The following is a 20,453-nucleotide window of genomic DNA, read 5'->3' as shown; positions in this document are numbered from 1 at the left end:
ATGGAAGAATTTACCCATCCTGGGTTTGTAGCTGCTGCCTCTTCTGCCATCCCGAGTTCCGCCTCCTCCGCAGCCGGAACGAAGCCCCCGAGCCCCAGCGCTGGGGAAATTCCCATTTTCCACCCCAGAACGGCGGCGCTGGGCTGTGCAGTGCCGATCCCAGAGCGGGTTTGGGGATTTGCTGAGGATTTGGGACGTGCCAGGGGCTCCTCATCCCCTCCCAGACCCCCAGGGCTCCCCCAGCCCGGCCGGAATTCCCAGCAGGGATCCCTGGAGCTCCCAGATGCCCGGACAAAGCTCCCGGCCTCAGAACCCCCAGCGTTTTCCAGGAGCTCCAGGGCAGGTGGTGCTGCCCCAGCGCTCCCCGACCTCCAGCTCTGATGCAGGGAGGGATGGGAGCAAAGCGTTCCTGACCCCCAGGTTCCCAGCAGGAATGGCCTGGGGGGTTCTGGGGTGCTCCCCCTGTGCTTCTTGGGCAGGAAGAGCCTTCTGCAGCCCCCTTCTCCAGGGCCAGTGGAAGGCTGGTGGCATCACCGTGTCCCTGTCACCTCTCCCTTGGAGAAGGGGATGGCAAAGCCCTGCTGAGGATGCACAGGGAGAGACCTCAGAATAAAGTGACAAAGCAAAAGCAGTGGCCCTGGCTGTGTGACAACAATGAAATTATAATATAATAATAATAATAATAATAATTAGCCCTGGCTGTGTGAAATTATAATAATTAGTAATTTTATCTCCTATTTTTAATACAGCAGATGGACCCACGTTTTGTTTGGGGCAAGTAAAAAAAAACAAACCAAACTCAAAACAACTCCTTGTTGTAAGAAGTGTTTCCCCCCTTAACTCTGCCATTCCTCTCCTTCAAAGGGTGAAAGGCTCCTCAGTGCCACCTCCAAGGGAAGGAGACTCCACAGGGAAGGAATCCTTTACTTTGAGATAAACGGAAGCGGGGAGAAGTCAAATCCCACAGGCTGGCAGGATTAGAAAGGGGAGAGGGGAGAGAAAGAAAGGAACGGCAGAGTTAAAGGACACCTTTGTGCTTTTTGGAGTGTTTCTCACACCCTGGCCATACTCTGAAACGTTCCCTTCAATCCAAAGTAAAGAATTAAATAAAAAAATCAGGAAGCAGGGCTGCAGGGAGAAGCTGGCTGAGCTCAAGCACACCAGTGGAAGGGATCCGCGTGGGAAACCAGCACCTTGCTGCTCTCACAAGGATTTGCTGCTGCTGCCTTGCAGAGACACACACACAGACACAAAAAATAAAAATAAAAAATATCCCAGGAGAAAGCAGAGCACCCCCCACCCCCTCCTGCCACGGATCAAGGAATAAAGTCACTCCTCTGGGTGACTCCTGGGTCACTTGGAGTAATACTGCAAGGAAAGGGTCCCAAGCACTTGGCCTAAAAGGAAAAGGGAGGCACAGTTTTAGAAAAAAGATGCTTTTTTCTTTGATACAAAAATAGACCACAGTCTCATTAGCAATTAATAAAATTGGCTGCCTTGGTAGAAAATTAGAAAAGTCAGAGCCAGACTGGTCTCCATCTCACCAGCACTGGTGGCTGGAGGTGAACTGGGCAGACTGGGCAGGAGGTTTGCACCCAAACGCGCAAAGCCGAGGAAAAAAAGGGGGTTTGGGGGTTTGGTTTCTTTTCTTTTTTTGGGATCCACCTCTGCCCTGGCCAAGGTGCTGAGCCCCAGGGGACCCCCTGTGCTGCCACCAGCCCTCCCCACCCCGAGGATGCCAAAGACAAAGCAGGGCCAGACAAGCAGAGCTCAGGGAACGTGGTGTATTTCCGCGGAGCCGGGAGCACACAGCTCTCATTCCAAACAGTCCTAGCAGCAATTCCAGTTCCTCACCATTTGCAGGACAATTTGTAACCCACGTGGAGCTGGGCAATTACAACTTCATGCCAAACTTTTAATCCATGAAAACTACAGATTCTTAACCTTTGGGAGCTTCGGTCACTTTAGGCAAGTTTTCCCTTAGGTGTCAAACGCTGGCTTCAAATAAGCAGAATTTTTTTTCTTTTTTTTTTTTTTTTTTTGTCTGTTTGCTTTTTGTTATCCATTTGTTACATTCCAACATTCAGAGAGGCTTAAAAACTCGGGAGGAGCGTGCTGGACGTGGACATGACAGATCTGGCATCTTAAAGTCATCCCCAAGTTCTTCAACCACGAGGAATTAATGCTCGTCTCTGAAAGGGATTTTGGGTGTACAAAAGGGAACGTAACGTCCAGGGTGACTGGATTTTGGTTTGCCCTACCCAGTCCAGGGGTGAGTGGCAGCTAAAACTGCTGCTGGTCATACTCTGCTATCAGTTTTTTGATGTGGGCCAGTTTGTTGTGGAGGTATTCGCAGCGGTTCTTCTCTTGGCTGTAGTTGGGGTTTGTCTGCAAGACAAAACAAAACAAAACAAAAAAAAAATGGAAGTGCAGAGGTGGGAAAGGTTCTGGACAAATCAAAGCTGAGCCTTGATAGCACAGAGCAGATCATGGGCTGGTTTGGGTTGGAGGGAAGGCAAAGATCGTCTCATCCCAAGCCCCATCCAACACTCACAGGGATCCAGGGGCAGCCACAGCTTCTCTGGGAATTCCACCCCATTCCCTCCCAGGGAAGGATTTCCTCCTGATATCCCACCTGAACCTCCCCTCTTTCAGCTTAAAACCATGGAAAGGAGCTTTTTTAGATCCCTCTTTAACATAATCCTGTTCTGACCAAACCCAGCCAAGAATAAATTCCCTTTTCAGCATTATCCAGCTCCAGGAGCCTCCTCACGGGGAAGGAGCACACCTGAGTTAGGCCCAGCCTAACTGGGCTTCCAACAATCCCCACCTGCCCTCTGCCCCCACCTCAGAGGCTCTGGGACAAAGATGAATTTCCAACATGCAGGGAATATCTCCAAAGAGCTCCCAAATCCCTCAGGACAACAGGGCTCAGGACCATATTCACTTATTTAAAAGAAAAAACCCCCAGATCCCCACTGGTGTGCGGACGCTTTGCATAAAAATACTGAAATTTTACGTGCCCCAAACTCCAAAAAATCCAGGGCCAGAGCTCCAGAGGCTGATCCCAGCTGGGATCCTGTGCATGTGAAACACAAACTGTTCCTTCCCTGGAGAGATAAAGGCCCTGAGTGCACACACCCATTGTGCCAGGGCCACGGCTCAGCGATCCCAGGATCCAGGGGCACTCCCAGCTCCCCCCAAACCCTTTCTGAGCTGCTTTTAGGGATGGGCTGGAGCTGAACAAAGATCTGCTGGAATTGCCTCAGAGCCTGGGTTTGCTCTTGGCAAGGGCCCATCTCTTTCAGTCACACCAGGGGCACCACCCAAAAGCCGCCTGTGGCCAAGGACATTCCCTTACCTTTTTAATTTTCCGATATTCCTGTAAAATTTGATCGTGGATGGTCTAAAAAAAAAAATAAAGAGAGAGAAAAAAAATAGGGCATTATTTTCAGTTCTGCAGTAGGTATTTACTGATGGCTCAATGTACACAATTCCTCCAAATTCCAACCAAAATCTGCCCCCTCCATGGCTTCCCTGGGCAGATCCAAACCAGCTCTGATTCCATGGATATCCTGGAGCTGACACAGAAGGGTGAAGCTTCATTTCTCACCTGTGACAAGCACCTGGATTCCAGGATAATTCACATTTCCAAAGCCACAACTTATCTTTTTTCTCCCCCCAGCAAGATCTAAAAACAATCCAGTGAGGAATTTTGCAAGGAGAAGGGCAGGAGGTTTGAGGGAGGAAGCTGTGCTTAGCACAATAGGTGCTCTGTAAAAATCTGTTTATTATCCTCGACGAGACTCACTTCTTCAAGCTAATGAATAGCTAAAACTCTTTAAAAATCGCTCTGACAAGCCCAATAATGCTGCATTATTAAGATCAAAGATTGCAGAGGAACAGATGACCCCGTGCTAACTCCCCTTCCAGCCCTGATACGCTCCCATATGTGCAAATATGAGTTTTTCTGGCTGGGATACACTAATAGCTTCCAGCAGCTTTTGGCTAAGGACACCAATTGTCTCACTGAGGCCTTTCCTTGTCAACAAGTCCCATGATGTGGCTCCAGCCTGCAAAAGGAGCAGCACAGAGCTGGGTTAGGAGCATTCCCCATGGCTGTCAGCTGTGCGCACGTTCCCCAGCAGCTCCGGGGCTGGAATTCAGACACCGGCCCGGCCCAAGGAGAGCAGGACCAAAGCCCTGCAGCCCTGCCACGTGCACAGGGAGCTCCCCCAGCTCTCCTCCTACCTTGTACTCCTCAGAGCCCTGCAGAAGCTGCTTCAGCTTGGCGTCCAGCTGGGTGAACCGTCGGGTTATCCGCTCTATCCGGGCGTGCAAGTCCCGGTACTCGTTGTACTCCGCGTTGAAGTCGTTTTTGTAGCTCTGACGCTGCTCCGAGGAGGAAATGGCTGCGTATTTTCTGCAGGGGAAAAGGCTCTGGTCAATGGGCTTGGAGGGGGGGTTGGTCTGGGGGAGATTGGTTTTAGGGATTCTCTCTGGGGGGAGATTGGTTTTAGGGATTCTCTCTGGGAGGAGATTGGTTTTAGGGATTCTCTCTGGGTTGTGGTGGTGAGGAGCACCGGGGGATGAGCCTGGAAACAAAATCGTGGATAATTGAGGATGACAGAAGCACCTAAATGGGGTTTTGGGAAGGAATGGGTTTTGAGGTCAGTGGGTTTTGAGGTCAGTGGGTTTTGAGGAGGGGATTGGTTTAGGGGGATTGGTTTTGGGGGGTTCTCTCTGGGTTGTGGCAGTGCTGAGCACAGGGGGATGAGCCTGGAAACAAAATCGTGGATAACTGAGGATCACAGGAGCATCTAAATGGGGTTTTGGGAAGGAATTCTTCACTGTGAAGGGTCTGGGATGGGATTCCCAGAGAAGCTGTGGTTGTCTCATCCCTGGAAGTGTCTGGAGCACCCTGGGATGTGGAAGGTGTCTCTGCCCATGGCAGGGTGGGACTGGATGGGCTTCAGCTCATTCCAGACCAAACCATTCTGGGGTTAAAGCTGGAAACCCCTCCAAGATCAAATCCCAGCACTGCCAAGGCCACCACTAAACCACATCCCCAAATCCCTCCAGGGATGGTGATTCCCTGTCCCAGTGAAGAAATTCTCCCTCATGTCCCATCCCAACCTCCCCTGGTGCAGCCTGAGGCCGTTTCCTCTCCTGACTTGTATTAAAGTAGCAAATTATGGAGGCAACCACCAGGGATTGTTGCCTTGACCTCCTGTAAAACAAACAATGTTTGCTCCCAAAACTCCCTATCTCTGCCAGATAGGGTGGAATGGGCAGGTAGAGCCAAGCCTGGAGCAGCTGGGGGTGGAGGAGGACACTCAGATAGTGCTGTACAGCTCCTCTGACTCCTGCTGGCCCGCAGAACATGGAGTTCTGCATCTGTGCCAGGCATTGGAACAGCAGGAATATGATGCTTCCAGTGCTGAGAGTCTTTAAAGGAACACAAAAAGCATTGAGCCATCGTTGCAAAACGCTGGCAGGGCGATTATGTGGCAAGAGCATGACAAGAAACCACGGTGAGGAGCTTTAGTCAGTATTTTTTTCCACCAGCAGCTCTATTTCCAGCACCTTCTAGAGACACTTGACGTGTCCCGAGCTCAGGTTGAACTGATGTGCCTTTGGGGGCCTTTTGGAAGGTATTTTGCTCAACAAAAAGCCATTAAAGCTGATTTTCACAGCCCTCTCTGAAGGTAAAACTCATCTGTTGGTAGGTGATGGCTCTAATTTGCCTCCCTGCAGCAAGGCCAGTGTGGTGCCTGAACATGGAAAAGCTGATTTAGGCCTCAGATTCAGGGGAAACTTTCAGTGCTTTAACTTTTTACGTGCTCTAAGCTTCTAGAACAGAGTCCTTGCCAGGGGTGGGATAAAGAACCACCCACACAGGATAAAGAGCATCAAACAGCACTGACAGGTCTCAGAATCTGAGGAGCTGGGCACAAACCAGTCAGATCATCCTGGGTGAGACCACAGAGCTCCCAGAGCTCAGAAACCTCTCCCAGTTTCTCTGGGGAGAGCCCAAGGAGCTGCAAGATCCCATTTTGGGAGGGACCAGCACGTGGGTGAGAGAAAAAACCCAGAATTTTTCCCCGCAGCCACACGAATTCTTTGGAATAACCCTAAAAACGTCACCTTGAAGGGGTTGTTTGTATGGCTGATCCAGCACAACCACAGCAGAAGCCTTTATCTGCCCTAGAGCTTCCTCCTCCTCCTCCTCCTCCATCCCTTCCCTCCCAGCAATCCCAGCACAGCCAAACCAGCTCTGATGGCAACAGCCCCCAAGGCTGGGACATGCACAGAGAATTTTCCCCCAAGGCTGGGACATGCACAGAGAATTTCCCCCCCCAGCTACAAGTTCTGCCCTCGCCCCAAAGCTTTGTTTAGAACAGGTTTGGGTTGATGCAGATTCTGGGCTCCCTTCACAGGGAATTTTGGGCTTTGCTTGTTGAATTAACCTCGGGGGGATCTGATTAAAGAGTCAAGAAACAGCTCAGATCCTAACCCAGGGGTTAGAGCCTCCTAGGAAAGAATATTTCACTGCTTTATGGAGATGATCTTGGCTCTGAAGAGGGCAAGAATTAACAAAGCAGCCCCAATCCTTCCTTGCCCTGCCTTCCCCAGCAGATTATCCCAAGTTTCCAGCTGGAACGTGGAGATGTTTAATCCTTACAAACCCCTCTAAGGTATGAAATGTTTCTTGAAGTGCTTGAACAATTTATAGGAGATAACCCTGAACTCCTCAAGGAGGTAAAACCCAGCTTTGATATCAAGTTTAGCCTCAACTATTAATCTGCAGAGCTGGGTTTACTCTTTCCCTTACACCCACCTAACAAAGTTCTATCAAATAACACAAAAAGTCCAACAAAAATCCCCAGCACGTTGTGATTTCTTAGCTTGGAACATGACCCCAGAGTGATGAAGCAACTGATAAACATACTTACAATAAATAATCTGGCATGTCTGAAGTTGATGTTGGTACACTAGAATTATTGCATGTTCCATTTAAACCTGAAAAAATAAAGATTTGTTTATAGATGTTCTGAAACTTCAAAGCTCTTTGCAATTCAGCTCCTAACTCGTAAAACTTGCCTGAAACACACAGTTTATGGAATTCTAAAGGATTTCTGTTTTGCTTGGAACCGACAGAGGCAGAGGAGCCACAACAAGGTGGCTGAAAGTTCAAGGCTCCTCCAGTATTTGTCTGTCAGCAAAACAACACCAACATCAGCCTGTGCACCGAGCAGCAAAAAAATCTGAATTTAACCGGTGGATAAACAGTGCCTGGAGTGGGATAACACTGAGAGCAGCACTGGGAAGGAGGAAAACACAGCCCTGAGCCCACAGAGCTGAGCTGGGCAAGGTGAAACTTCTGCTCTGCTGCTTCCACACTCGAGAGACTCCTCTGGGCCTCTCCAGGGTGAGATTCCTGAATTAATATCCCAGAGCAGGGCACCACAGAGAGGATTTTAGGGAATGCAGCTCCCAACACAAATCCAGGCATTAAAGAATGCTCAGAAACTGAAGGGAGAACAGAATAAACCTAAAGCAGACTCACCCTGCACATCCACCAAGCAGCGCAGGATAAATGGGAGGGGGAAAGCAGCTGGATCCACCCTTGGAAAGGGACATTTTCCACAAATTGTGTGTTACATTCCAAAGCCTCAGCACACCCAGCTGCACAACCTGAGTCAGCAGTACCCTGAATTTCCTCTGGATTTCCAGGGAAAAGCTTTCCTGAGCAGGATGGGAGGATGGCACAAAGCCAGGGTTCCTGAATCCATCCCAATCCCAAACTCCTGCTGCAGCTCCTCCTGCTTTCCCCCTTTCCTGACCACAGCCTGGAAGATGCAGAGCAGGCACACAGGAGGTTTGTTCTGCCTGTGAGTGCCACCTACTGACTGAAAGGACCCCAAAGGCCCCTCCAGAGCCTCTGGAACAAAATTCCTGGGAGAAACTCCGAGGTGTCCCTGCCCACGGCAGGTGGTGGAAGCAGAAGAGCTTTAAGGGTCCTTCCAAGCCAAACCTTTTGTGATTCTCTGCCTCCCTACAGCTCCAGGGGGAATGTGGGGAGGGAGCAGGACGAGGCTGGTGCTACCCACAGAAGGAAAACATCCCAGCCCTGGCTGTCCAGGATCCAAGCAGCACTGACCACATCCTGTTTGTGACTGCTCCCAGCCCAGCTCGCGTTCGTTACCTCAGAACAGCAGCAGGAACAAACCCCAGCTCCCAGTAATTAACAAAAATCCGGGAATTAAACAGCAAAGAGAAGCAGAAAAGGTGGTGGAGGAGGCTCAGCAGCTTCCCAGGAATTTGGGTATTTATAAGACAAAAAGAGAGAACGTGTGAGTGTCTCTCCAGAGGCTCATGGGGAAGAGAAACAACGTGGAAGAAACACAAAATTCACAGAAAAAAAACCCCTGTGATTGACACAAAAGTAGAAGAACTCTCAGTTCTGCAGTGCCACACACCCATCAGCCCCATGGACTGTCCTTAGCTGAGCCACCAAAATGAATTTTGTCACTGCTGTAAAGCCCGTGGGGAAGGGGAAGGGACCAGCTCAATCCCAACACCCTGAGAAACTCCCCCTTTCCAGGAATCCAGTAAAGGAGTTTCCATTTCAAAAAATTGTCCTTTGGGAGCCAAAACTGGAGGATTTTCATGCACCAAGGAGGAAGGGGAATGTAGAAAATAGTAACAGGGTGAAGGAAAATGCACAAAGGAATTTAACAGATATCCCCAGAGGCTGCAGGGAAAGTCCCAGTGCTCTGGGGAGCTGCAACAAACAGCAGAAAACATGGAAACAGCAGGAAGAGGAATGGATGGGATCAGCCAAGAAATATTCTCTGCTCTGAGAATGCACGGAGCTGACTTTGGAACAGTGGCTCGATGGAAAATGTTTTCACCCCACCTCAGTGGAGATTCACTGCTGTGTCAGCCCTTGGACAAATAAATCCCCAGCCCCAGTGGGATGTGAGGAAGCTCCTCCAGCCTGGAAGAGCTGGTTCTCCACTGCTCTAGCAGCATTTATCACCAGGTTTATCTATCGTTTCTTTTGTAGCCAATTTTTTAAAAGCTTTTGTGAGTAACTTTTCATTAAAAACCCAAACAACAGTCATCACAGGAGCCAACACAAGCGCTGCACTGCTCTTCCCACAGCTCCCAGCCTTTCATCCCCACAGATTACCCCAGCTTTTAATTTAACCAGGAGAAACATGACACACTCTGAGGCAGCTCCAAACAGCACGGAAGGTTAAACAGGAAAAACCTGATAGCCTGTGTGTGGAGAGGAAGCACCTCTGGTGATTTGGAGGGAGGACAGCGCTGGCATTTGGGTCCCCAGAGCAGCTGGGGTGGCCCAGGATGTGCCCATTCCTGCAGGGAATCCTGGCACCACACCCAGCCCACGCCAAAGCACCTCCGGGCCCCCACTCACCTGGGACCTGCTCCTGGGCAACACTAACTAAATCAGCATTTTTTATTACTTCACAGTTCTGCTTCTCCTCTTTGCACTTCTCCTCGCTCTTCTTCTCCTTCCTGTCCTTCTCCTTGTCTTTGTGCTTTTTGGATTTTTTCTTGGATTTGACGTAGGAGCCGCAGTTGTGTTTGCTGCTCTGGGCACAGTCTGTGGGCAGGGGGTGACTCAGTCTCTCGGGAGGCTCCGTGCTGCTCTCACAGTCTCTGCCGTTGTGAGTCAGGTCGTTGCTGACATCCGAGAGGGGATCGTGGGGCCTGGGCAGCTCCAGGGCCGGGAGGGAGGAACTGGAGCTCACGGGCTCCGGGGGCAGGGCAGGGGCAGGGGGGGCCAGGCTGTCCTTCCCGTTGGAGGAATTCAGCTTCCCGTTGAGAGTGGGTTGAGTTCTGTGAGCCAAATGGGAGATCCTGGGCTTTTTGTTGGCCAGGGGGTCGATGAACTCCACAGGTAAGGGTCGTTTCTGTTAGGGAGAGCGGGGAGGGGAAAAAAAGAGAATTAAATGGCGTTGAAGGCGCAGCAGTGGAGCTGGGTGTTGCCACTAGGTGGTGGTGCAATACAGGGGAGAAGGGAACATCCCCGGGAAAAGCAGCTGATCCATCCCGAGATGCTTCCCAGAGCCCACGGTTTGGTGGGACAGCTCAGAGAATCCCAGCAGCAATTCCTGACCTCCCCTATTATCCACACACGGCCCCAGCCCGCTCTCACTGCAGCTCCTTTCACACCCAGCCCTTTGGAACCCAAACCCTCCCCCTGTCCCAGCCAATTGGAGAGTGGGAATATCCCTGGAAGTGTCCAGGGCCAGGCTGGACAGGGCTTGGGGCAGCCTGGGACAGTGGAAGGTGTCCCTGCCCACGGCAGGGGTGGCACTGGATGCTCCTTAAGCTCCCTTCCAACCCAAACAATCCCGGGATAAACACATCTGTCCTGAGCACCCCAAGGTTCCAAAGGGAAGGGAAAACGTGCCCAGCCCTCTGGAGCAGGGAGGGATCAGCAGTTCTGCATTTCATTCCCAGCTCTGTGGCCAAGAGCTTCAGCCCTTCCTCTCGTCAAGAGCGAGGCAGTGCCCGGAAGAGGGGAGGAAGTGCCGAGCGCTGGGTTCTCAGAACCTCAGGCAGAAGGGGACATCTAGAAAGCCACGTCACAGGGGCCAACGTGACCTGAGAACCCTTTTCTGAGCAAGGCTAGAGAAGGAAGTGGCTCCCAGCTGCCTCCAGCCTGGCAAAGCTGCTCCATGGAAGAAGCCATCCATCAGGCTGAGCCCAGCCAAAGGCACCTCAGCCAGCCCTCACTGTGTGCCCACCTGGCAGCTGGGGCTGCACCAGCTCTGAGCCAAAGATTATTCCGTGCCCAGAGGAAAACAAGCGATAGCTCTGGGTATTTCTTTTGGATAATCCATTATTTTCCTTCTGTCTCAGGCAGGATGGCGACGCGTTTGCGAATGGAAATGTTGTTCCGCGGCTGAGATGCGGCTGCAGGGTGGCTGGAGCAGCCCCTAATTCCCTCTTTTTCACCTGGGTTTTTCTCTCTCTTTGCGAACTCAGGGGTCTTGAGGACACTGCTCAGTGCCAGGGATTCTTTCCAGCTGTCAGGGTAATTAAGGAGGAGCTGCTGGTTCTGCCACTGAGCTCAAGGGGCAAGGACAGCACATCCGACCGGCTTGGCAACACCACCTCCCCCAGGAGGGGACATCTCCATCTGCAGGGCTCCCAACAGGTGACACAGCTCACAAATCTGCCAGATTTTACAGCCTCTTCTCTAAAAACAACCAATGGCAGCTTCTCCAAACTCATCTCTCTGGTTAGGAGGGTTCTATACATCCCTTTTCTAGAATTACCAGACCAATCTTCTTCACCTTCATTCCACAGCTGAACCTTCCCAAAATATTCTGCATTCCAGCCTACCAAATCCCAATCCTCTGCTGGCACTGCACCCATTACAAACCATTTCTCTAAATAGAAACTACAGCCAGAGACTATTAAAAAAGTGACAGCTCACAGTGCTGTGGTTTGCTGTCTGACACGACAGAACCATGCTGGAAACATTTCTATTCCACACTGGATTGTCCCTTTTTCACCAGCCTTTCCCAAATCCAACACAACCAACCACCCAGGGTTTCAGCTGGGTCATTCTGAGATCAAAACCTCACCCTAAACACCTCTGGATCTTTAAAATATGGACAGCCAGAGAAACAGGATGATTTTTCAACCTTGGAATACGACCCAAGACCAGGATCTTTGTGAGCTAACTTGAAGGTGATCATTCTTCATTCACCAGGAACATGCCCACAGCAGAGCAGGAGAGGATTTGGAATCAGCTACCTGGCAAACAAGTTACACAGTCCTTGTTCTCAACCAGAGAATTGCCTCTCTCTCAGCGCCAGAGCGCACATAATTTCTTTACCTGTTAATATTCCCTGCCACTAATCCTCGCTGCGTCTGTCCAGACAAGCAGGCATTACACATTCCATTGGCAGGAGAAGAATAAATACTCAACTTGTCTGGGCTGACCCACACTGGGAGCAGGGAAGGCAGAACATTTCACAATGCCTGTGCTGGGAGATCCTGGGAGCAGCGGGGACGAGCCACACGTCAAAGGTGGCTCCTGTGTGGTTTATGGTCATGGAAAAAGCAGGCAAAGTGTTCTTTTCACAGCTCCCTGCTCTGGCATCTCTGAGGCAGGAGCAGCCTAACCTGCCCCTGATCTGTCACAGCAATTAGGCTGCAAAAGGTCAAGGGTTTTAATAACTCAGCCATGTTTGGGAGCTGCTTATTACAGCTTCGTTCCACTCAATTATTAGTAATGAGGAAAACACAAGCTCCTTCTCCCAGGAACTGCAGCAGGGATGGAGGCACTGCTAAAGGAATTTAGCCCTTAAAACCAAACCTGAGCCTCCACTGTCAGAGATCCTCCCCACAGGCCCTGGCTGAGCCACGTCCAGAGGAGAAACAGATGCTGAGCAAAGCCAGAGTGAGACTCCAAGTTAATAAAAGAGAAATAAAACCCCAAGGACCTCCTGGCCCAGCAGCAGGTGATTCCAGGGTGCAGACAGGCACAGCTCAGCCCGGAGCCAGCAGCCAGGGGCAGGGGGGGATCACCCACCTGGGGGGGAGAGCTGGAGCTGAGGGTGTCCTTTGGAGGGCTCAGGGAAGGAGCTTCTGCCTGGAAAGCGCCGCTGTTCTGGGGCTGGCACAGCTTCCTGCAAAACACAACCAGGGCTGCTCACGGCCCTGCCAGGCACAGCTGGCACTGCTGCACACCTGGGGCTCTGCTGGGACAAAGGGGCTTCTTCAGGCCCTGCTCCCTGACAAACTCCGGCAAGGAGAAATTACTACGGGAAAATATCCATGACAAACTGGAATTCCTCTTCCCCTTCTTGCTTTCCCATGATTTTTGTGGCTCTTTGGCAATGGAAGGGACACCTTGGACCTCTTGGACACGTGAAAGGATTCCCTGTTGAATTTGGAACTCCTTTTTTTGACAATTTTACCTTTTTTTCTCTTGAACTGGTGACGTAAGAATTAAAACAAATTAATTCCAGCCTCAGAAACATAATTCACATGGAGACCAGTGAAAGTGGCACTGAATTTGAAGGTGTAAAGGATATCAGATATTATTCCTGCTGATTGAAATACAGCTCAGGGAGACATTAATTAAACAAATTTCTGCTGAGTGTTTGCTTTCGGAGACAACCCAGAAAGCAAAGCTCACTGAAGAGGGGCTGAAACTCAACCTCAGATGTTGAGGAATAAACTCTCCCACTCATTAGCATCATTAAAACAACATTTTATGGCAACAGGAGCCCTTTCAGCAGCAAGCTCCTCTGGGTCCAGGAAAAGCAGCATTATAACAGGAACTGCTGAGGTATTATTGGTCCACCAGGATTTACATTTTGGGCTTCCCAATAATACTTTTAAGTTGCATCATGCAAAACAAGAGTTACTCTGGGCTGTATTTGTGGTATTGGACAAACAAAAAAACAAAAAACCTTTTGTAGCAACAAGAAGTACAATTAGAATCCCTCGAATTCCCCTCCAGGCTGGGGCTCTGCTCCTCTGCAGATCTCAGAGTATTTTCCCAGCCCACCAGCTTTGACCAACAATTCTGACACCAGACTGCCCCTCAATTAATCATTCCAAAAAAAAAACCCCAAAAAAACCCAAAAACCCACTCTTGCATCAAGTTGCAGCTGACAAACTGAAAAATAAAATAGAATTCAGGGTTAAAGGTTTTAATAAAGCAGCTCTGCAGTCAGTTTGTCAGGAGCTGTGGAGCCTGAATAACCCCCCTTCTAAATTCTCCCAAGAAACTGGAATCAGCATTAAAGCTCACTCATATCCTTCAAACATTGGGAAGATTTATCTCAGAGGTAACACCCAGCACTTGACAAGATCTGGCTTTTAACCTGAGCTTGAACCTTGGGCTGTGCTGCAGCAATATTCAGACATCTGCAGTGTCACCACTGGCCTGGCTTTAATTTCATTTAAAACAACCTCAGCAGCCACAGATCAGCTCAAGGAAAGGACCTGGGGACTGTGAACACGGGGACACTGACACTGCCCAAATAACCCAGTCCAAGTGGCTTTTGGGGGCTGGTTGAGCAAGCCTGTCACATCTTCTCATTGTTAATGATGGATTTCAGGAGTCATGAAAGCACTGGGCTCAGCAGAGGAAAGATTCCAGGCAGTCCTGGAATGGTTTGGGGTGGAAGGAGCTGGAAGCTCACCCAGACCCAGGCTGGGACACCTCCCACAGCCCGGGGTCCCCAGAGGGATGGAAAACATCAAAAAAGGAGGAGAAAAGGAGCTGGTTTAACCCAAGCTTAGTTAGAGCCAGCCTGGGTGTCGGCAGATGCGTTAATTACTGCAGATGTGTTAATTACTGCAGCTCCTGAGCACGGAGTGGCCGCTGGGAGGGCCTGAACCCGGGGTGGGCGATGCAAACCCTGCTGCCTCCTGTGCCCTTTTTCTGTTCTGCTCCTGCCTCCAACCCAACGTGGTTTATTCCCATTTTGGAGCCTCATTACCTGCACTGCCTGAGCAGGGCTTTGTTTGTACAGTTGAATACATCCTTTCCAAGGTCTATTTTTAGACCCCAGCCCAAGTGAATGCCACAATTCTAGACAAAGCAGTGAACATGGCTTTTCTACAGGGAAAAATTCACTTTGGGTAATTTTTTTTTGAAAGCCATAAAGATTGCATGGCAGTTGTATTTTTCCTTTTAATTATAATTTCACATCAAGGCCATTTAAATGAGTTTTGATTTTCCTTGAGCACACCAAAGCACTTGGAGTGCAAGTTTTCTGTTGGTTTAAAAAGTCTCATCTCCAAGTCAATTGTGCTTTTAAATCATGGGAAGTGCTCAAACAGAGCTTGCTGTGCTTCAGCTTAACCAAAAGTGCAATAAAATAAAGCACAAGTAAAAGCTCTGCCTGCGTGACAAAATCTGAACCGAGGCACTGAAAAATATCAACACTGAGAGCAGAATTCTGTGTAAAACTGGGAGATTTCTTTCCCTGCCAGGCAGAAGCTTCCAAGCTTGGAGGCTTCACCTAAGGAAAATATCTCTAGAGGGAAAAAAATGTCAGCAATAAGGATGAACTGAGTCAGTTCAGGGCTGTTCCAGGAGGGAACATGGGAACAGAGATCACACTCCAAGCAGGACAAGCAGGAGCATTTTAAAGGGATTTATCCCTACAGAACAACCTCTTGCTCTTCCACACATCCACGATTTCAGCCCAATCTCAGATTTAGGATGAAACACTTGAGCCTGCACAGGAAGATGTGGGAAAAAGGAAGGAGAGTTTCAAAGCAGAGCTGAGCTGGAGACATTTGATCCCCTCATCTCCCAGGCCTTTAGACCAGCAGCATCGACTGCACCAGCTCTGCTCCCTGGCAGGTTCCCCCCAGCTTTGCCTCTAAGGATTTAAAGACAGCCCAGGAGGGTGTGAAGAGTGGATCCACTTGGATATTCAACTTTAGTCCACTCCTACAGCCCCTGGGTGATGGACAGTTTGAAATGATGCCAAAGGAAGTCACACACTCAGCTGACAGACCCTGGTCACCCTGACTTACAGAACCTTCCCTGGGTGACATCACAGAGAAGAAAATGGATCATTAATTACCTAACGAGGATCCTCTTCAACAATTGCTGATCTCCTTCTGAGTAGCCAGGCCAGTCCTTCTGCACTTCTTTGTATACACAATCTTTCAGTGTGAAAGTGCTGTCCTTGGCACTCAGATTTGCCACCTGGAACAGAATGAATTTGGAAAAGCATCACTAGGGTTTCATTTTCTCACTTCCTCGACCAAACAAGAGCTAAGATGAAGGCAAAATCTGAGCAGACTTAGCAGCTGTTAGTAATGTCAGAGAACAAGGAGAGACTTTAATATTTCATTTCCTTATTATTAAGATTATTTAATCAAAGTGTGCCTTTCCTTTCGCCTTGTCACTGCAATAATTCATAATGAGTTTCTAAAGCACATCCAGTTGAGTGGGAAATAAGTCATATCTCAAAGAGATTGTTCAGCCTGGGGAGCCTGGACCAGCACAACACCACTCGATGGAAACACCTGGAAATAAAGCCTTAATGGGAACAGGCAGTTCACTTATCACACCTGTCCCACAGCCAAAATGGGGCAGTTTATGGCCAAAGAGGAACTCTGGGGGCCATAACTTGGTCAACAATTGCCAGGAGATAATTTCTCACTGAGGAGCCAACAGAGCAGGCCACAGAGAGCTGCTTTCTCAGGGAGCTGTGAGAGAATGCCCTGGGACCACCTGGATTTCATGGAGAACTTCTCCAGGGCAAGAACAGAACCTGGGATTTGCAGCTTGAAGCCAGCAGAGCACTGCAGGGAGCTCAGCACACTCATGACATTTTCTCCAACCCTACCCCGTGCAGCTTCCCCACAAGCCCTGCGTGGTGCCTGCACAGAGAGGAGAAGCTGCTGGAATGGGCAGAGCTGGACTAGAATGGAAACAGCTTGGGAAAGAGTTATCCCACTTGGATCAGTCTTTCCACAGCCTGACTGAAAATTTAACTTCTTGCTGCTGCTAAACGCCTGAAAATCCAGAGTTGGAACAAAGCAAAGAGCCCCAGTGAGGCTTTCACAGAGAGTGAGAGCTCTTGGGTGATCCATGGAATGGCCTGGTTCCATCAGATTCCAAGGGCAGGGACAGCTCCCATTATCCCAGATTGCTCCAAGCTGCCCTTGCACACTCCCAGGGATGGGGCAGCTCCTCTGGGCAGCCTCAGCCTGCAGAGCAGAGCAAGTTCCAAATGGAAATAAAGCCTTCAATGTGTTTGTGAAGGGGGATAAGGAGGCCCAGGTGCCAAATGCTCTGCCCACAGCCAGGCAAAGCAGCAGCTGCAGCCCAAATTCCCTGCTGGAGCCCCTCAGCTCAGGGACTGCTACCCTTGAAAGTGGAAAATGCTTTTATTCAGTGCTCGGGGATCTTGTGCATCTGTTTAGGGATTACTGTTCTCCATTCAGGACGTGGCTGTGCTCAGGGATTTCTATTATCCACACAGCAGGAAAATGCCTCAAAAACAAGCAAAGGAGTGGGAAGTCTTGAATGAACTGAAGATGCTGCTGATTGCCCTGCTTTTGCTTTAGGGAGGCTACAACCTAATGTAAAAATATTAAAAATCCAGGCATTTCAGAGCAAAAGGCTGCACAACCAGCACGGCAAACTCTCCTGATAAGCAAAAAATAGAAAGCCCAGTTATCAGTTTACATGACAAACACTTTGTTTTTCCTTTCAGTCCTGTCAGCTTTCCAAAATCCTGAGCCAAAATACAACAAGAATTTGAGCTGTTTTACATCGAGGTATCCCTGTAAACACACCCAGGAGACAAAAGCCAACCCAGGTTCTCCTTCACAAAAAAAAAACCCCAAAAACCAAAAGCAACAACTGTCCCAGAATTTCTCTGTTTCCTGCCTGCTCCTGGAGCCTGGGAAGAACAACTTGGATTTTTCTGTGCACAGAGGCTGAGAGCTGCTACCTCCTTGTTTTGCTCGTGTGGGACTCTGCAAGCTCCACCCCAACCCTCCCAAAAATAGAAACCTTGCAAAATGAGGCAAAAAGGCCGCCAGGAACACGGAGTCCTGCGAGAGAGAGAGAGAGAGAGAGATGCAAGAGCACAATGAAACCCACACCTAGACAGATTTAGCTGTGTAGCTTTAACACAGCCTGTAATTTTTAGCTTATCTGTGTCTGCCCGTGGATGGGAGCCCCGGGAGGGCTGACAGGGATTAACTTTACGAGCTGCACGTTCACAGCCAAAGCAGCCTGAGCGAGGTGGCCCCGCACGCGCCGCTCGCCCGCCAGGGCCGGGGCACAGCCTCCGTCAGAAACCATCAGCAGAAACGGAGCCCTCTGCTCTGAAACTCAGCGAGAGGATTGGGAAAAGTGCTGCAAAAAGCTGCTGGGAAATTGAGGGCTCTGGGATTAAAGTCTAAGGAAGGAACGAGTTGTGCCAGCTGTGACTCTGTTTTTAATACGACCTGCCCTGTGCCCTTGGGCAAAGTGAACTCCTGTCTCATTCTGTATGGAAAGGAGTAAAAAAGAACAAAAATAAGGAGTTTTTTCCAGAATTGATTCCAGTCCAGAAGAAGGCAGCTGCAGCATTTAAATAAATAGCAATGATGTGTTTAATAAAGCAATGAAGGTGTTTACTGTGAGGTCTAAAATGGCACCTTTAATGTGACTCAAAGTGCTAGGAACTGATTCAGCTTGGAGACAGCTTTCACACTTGACACACAAAGAATCTGCTTGGCAAGGAGCTGCATGATCTTCACACCTGACCACTGGCACTTCCAAGCAGGAAGGGCTCTGAGGAGTACAAAAAAACTGGGGACATCTTTTCCTTCATATACAAAACCTGTACCAATACAGAGCGCGGCTCCTTTACGTCCATGAGGATAAAATAGAGATTTAGAGGTTATAATCAAATAATTTGTAGATCCTCTGTTAAGAGAATCCTCCCCATGACCAAGCAGAAGTGTCCCTCTGAAAGGGACTGATCTGGTGAGCCAAGACCATCCAGCTTGGCTGTACCCCCCTAACCCGAGGCGTAGCCAGGGGAGGCTCCTGCTATCTCTGCACCAGCCCTGGGAGCTGAGAACTGTGTCCCCCACAGCCTTCAGAGTCACACTCAGCTGCAGCCTGGAGATAACAGCTTCCACGGCCAGGGGAGGGAGGGGGGGCTGACAAGACATTTATTTTTTTTTTCCCTTTACCTAAATCGTTGCCTTCATCAGAGTACAAACCTGTTGCAGAAGGTTATCCAGCAAATCCTTGTCCTGCTGAGAAAGTCCATCCTTCTGCAATCTGAGAATAAGTTCAGGTTTCTTATAAGGCTTTAGTGCCAGTAAGTGCACAACCCTATCTTTGAAGGGTCTCTGGGAAATGGCACTATTGCCTCTCTTTATTGCACTGGCAAGGTTGACTGGCGTTGGGCGCTTCCTGGAGGGAACAGCATCGGAAGCTCCTGGTGCAGGTTTACGCACCTGAACCTTTTTGCCTAAAATGAGATGAGAATAGTGAAGTGCAGCAGTCGCCTCGCACAGGCCAGTGGGCTGTCACCACCGACCCGGAGTCCGTCACAGCCCTGGGAGGTGGCACGAGGTGACAGGGAAGGACAAACAGCAGCAGCAGCACGCACCCCCTCGGTCCCGACGCGCCGGCGGAGCGAGCGTCCCGTGAGCTTTATGGGTCATGACAAGCTTGGAACGAGTAAACAGCAACACCGAGCTCTGGAAACCTGAGCATTATTGGCCACCAGCTCACATAAAGCTCCCTTTGTTTGCCAGCTTTTCATTTATCCCAAGTGCACGTATCCCCCACGGTTAATCGAACTATTTCTGCCCTCCCTACGAGAGGAAAATTCTGCATTATTGTGTGGAAGAGTGGGAAATACGGAGTGGAAAGACCAGAACTGGTCAACGAGCGGCTCCCCGCTGCTGAGCTCAGCAAAAACGCTCCTCCAGCAGATGTTTCTGCTTTTAGAACAATAGGAACTTTATGGGGCTGGGTCACCTCCCTTCCCCCTCCGAACACGGCCCCATGAATGGGGCTGACACTGGGCCATCAGCCTATTCATGAGGGTGCTGATGGAATAACCCCTTCTCCACTGCACACCAGGGACAACACAAAGCTGCCTCAGGAGTGCAGCTCAGCTCCATCCCCACTCTGGTTCTTGGCTGCTGACAGCACAACCCAACAATTCATTCTTCCCATTCCTACTGGGAGACAGACCCCTCACACCACCTCTTAGCAGAGCCCAAACCAAAGGATGGGGACTCTTTCAAATACAGGAGCAGGTTCCTGCTACCAAAGGCAAACCAAGCAAAGCTGAAACCAAAACGTGTGGGTTCCAAGCTCTAGAAACCTGGAGATCCAATCAATAATCATTGGGCTGGAGAAAGTGACATTCACCAGGACAAACAACATCCAGCATTTACTGCAAGTGTTTGGGAGGTTTATTCCAGCAGGGCACTGCTCCATTGCTAGGAAGCAACGTTTGCAACTGAGTCATCTGAAGATACTGGGGATTGTCTGCACTGTTTGTTTTACTGAGCTGCACATTGCGTAACCCAGGCCCCATTTCCTGGCTTTTTATTCTACACCACAGTGCTGGGAGAGGAAGCACGACCCATCCTCAGCAGGGCTGAGGGGAGGTGAGAGGGGGAACAACACCAATGCGCACGTTAAACATCCCACAATCCTGAGGTCAACTGGATTTTGTTTCCAGAAATGGGACGAGAGAAGATTCGTCAGCTTTCTAGAACTGCCTTAACTCTTGCCAGGTCATGAACAGTAAAAACATCACGTTGGGAGGTTTCCATTTAAAGGCTGGAGCCAAAATGTGCAGTGATAGGAAAAGAAAAAACCAAGTTAAGCCAGGACACAAAGGATTTTCAAATATTTATACACGTGCGTGTCTATGGCTGCATGCACACAT

General features: G+C 49.7%; 1 protein-coding gene across 1 annotated transcript in view; it reads right to left on the bottom strand.

The window, feature by feature from the left end:
• Positions 1–1,770: 1,770 nt before the first annotated feature.
• ELL (elongation factor for RNA polymerase II) overlaps positions 1,771–20,453 on the bottom strand; it is a 49,362-nt gene continuing 30,679 nt past the window's right edge. Inside the window, exons 5-12 of the mRNA XM_071452249.1 lie at positions 18,760–19,013; positions 15,609–15,733; positions 12,587–12,683; positions 9,449–9,947; positions 6,957–7,023; positions 4,252–4,423; positions 3,362–3,406; positions 1,771–2,388 (exon numbers count right to left, since the gene is read on the bottom strand). Of these exons, the coding sequence (XP_071308350.1) occupies positions 2,284–2,388; positions 3,362–3,406; positions 4,252–4,423; positions 6,957–7,023; positions 9,449–9,947; positions 12,587–12,683; positions 15,609–15,733; positions 18,760–19,013 (1,364 nt within the window). The 3' untranslated portion in view covers positions 1,771–2,283. The remainder of the gene's footprint in view (positions 2,389–3,361; positions 3,407–4,251; positions 4,424–6,956; positions 7,024–9,448; positions 9,948–12,586; positions 12,684–15,608; positions 15,734–18,759; positions 19,014–20,453) is intronic.

Source organism: Agelaius tricolor, unplaced genomic scaffold (genome assembly GCF_023055355.1).
Source record: "Agelaius tricolor isolate 1412-34295 unplaced genomic scaffold, bAgeTri1.0.p SCAF_33, whole genome shotgun sequence".
Lineage (NCBI taxonomy): Eukaryota > Metazoa > Chordata > Aves > Passeriformes > Icteridae > Agelaius > Agelaius tricolor.
Note: the sequence above shows the minus strand (reverse complement) of the source record. Positions and strands in the feature narration are given on the sequence as shown.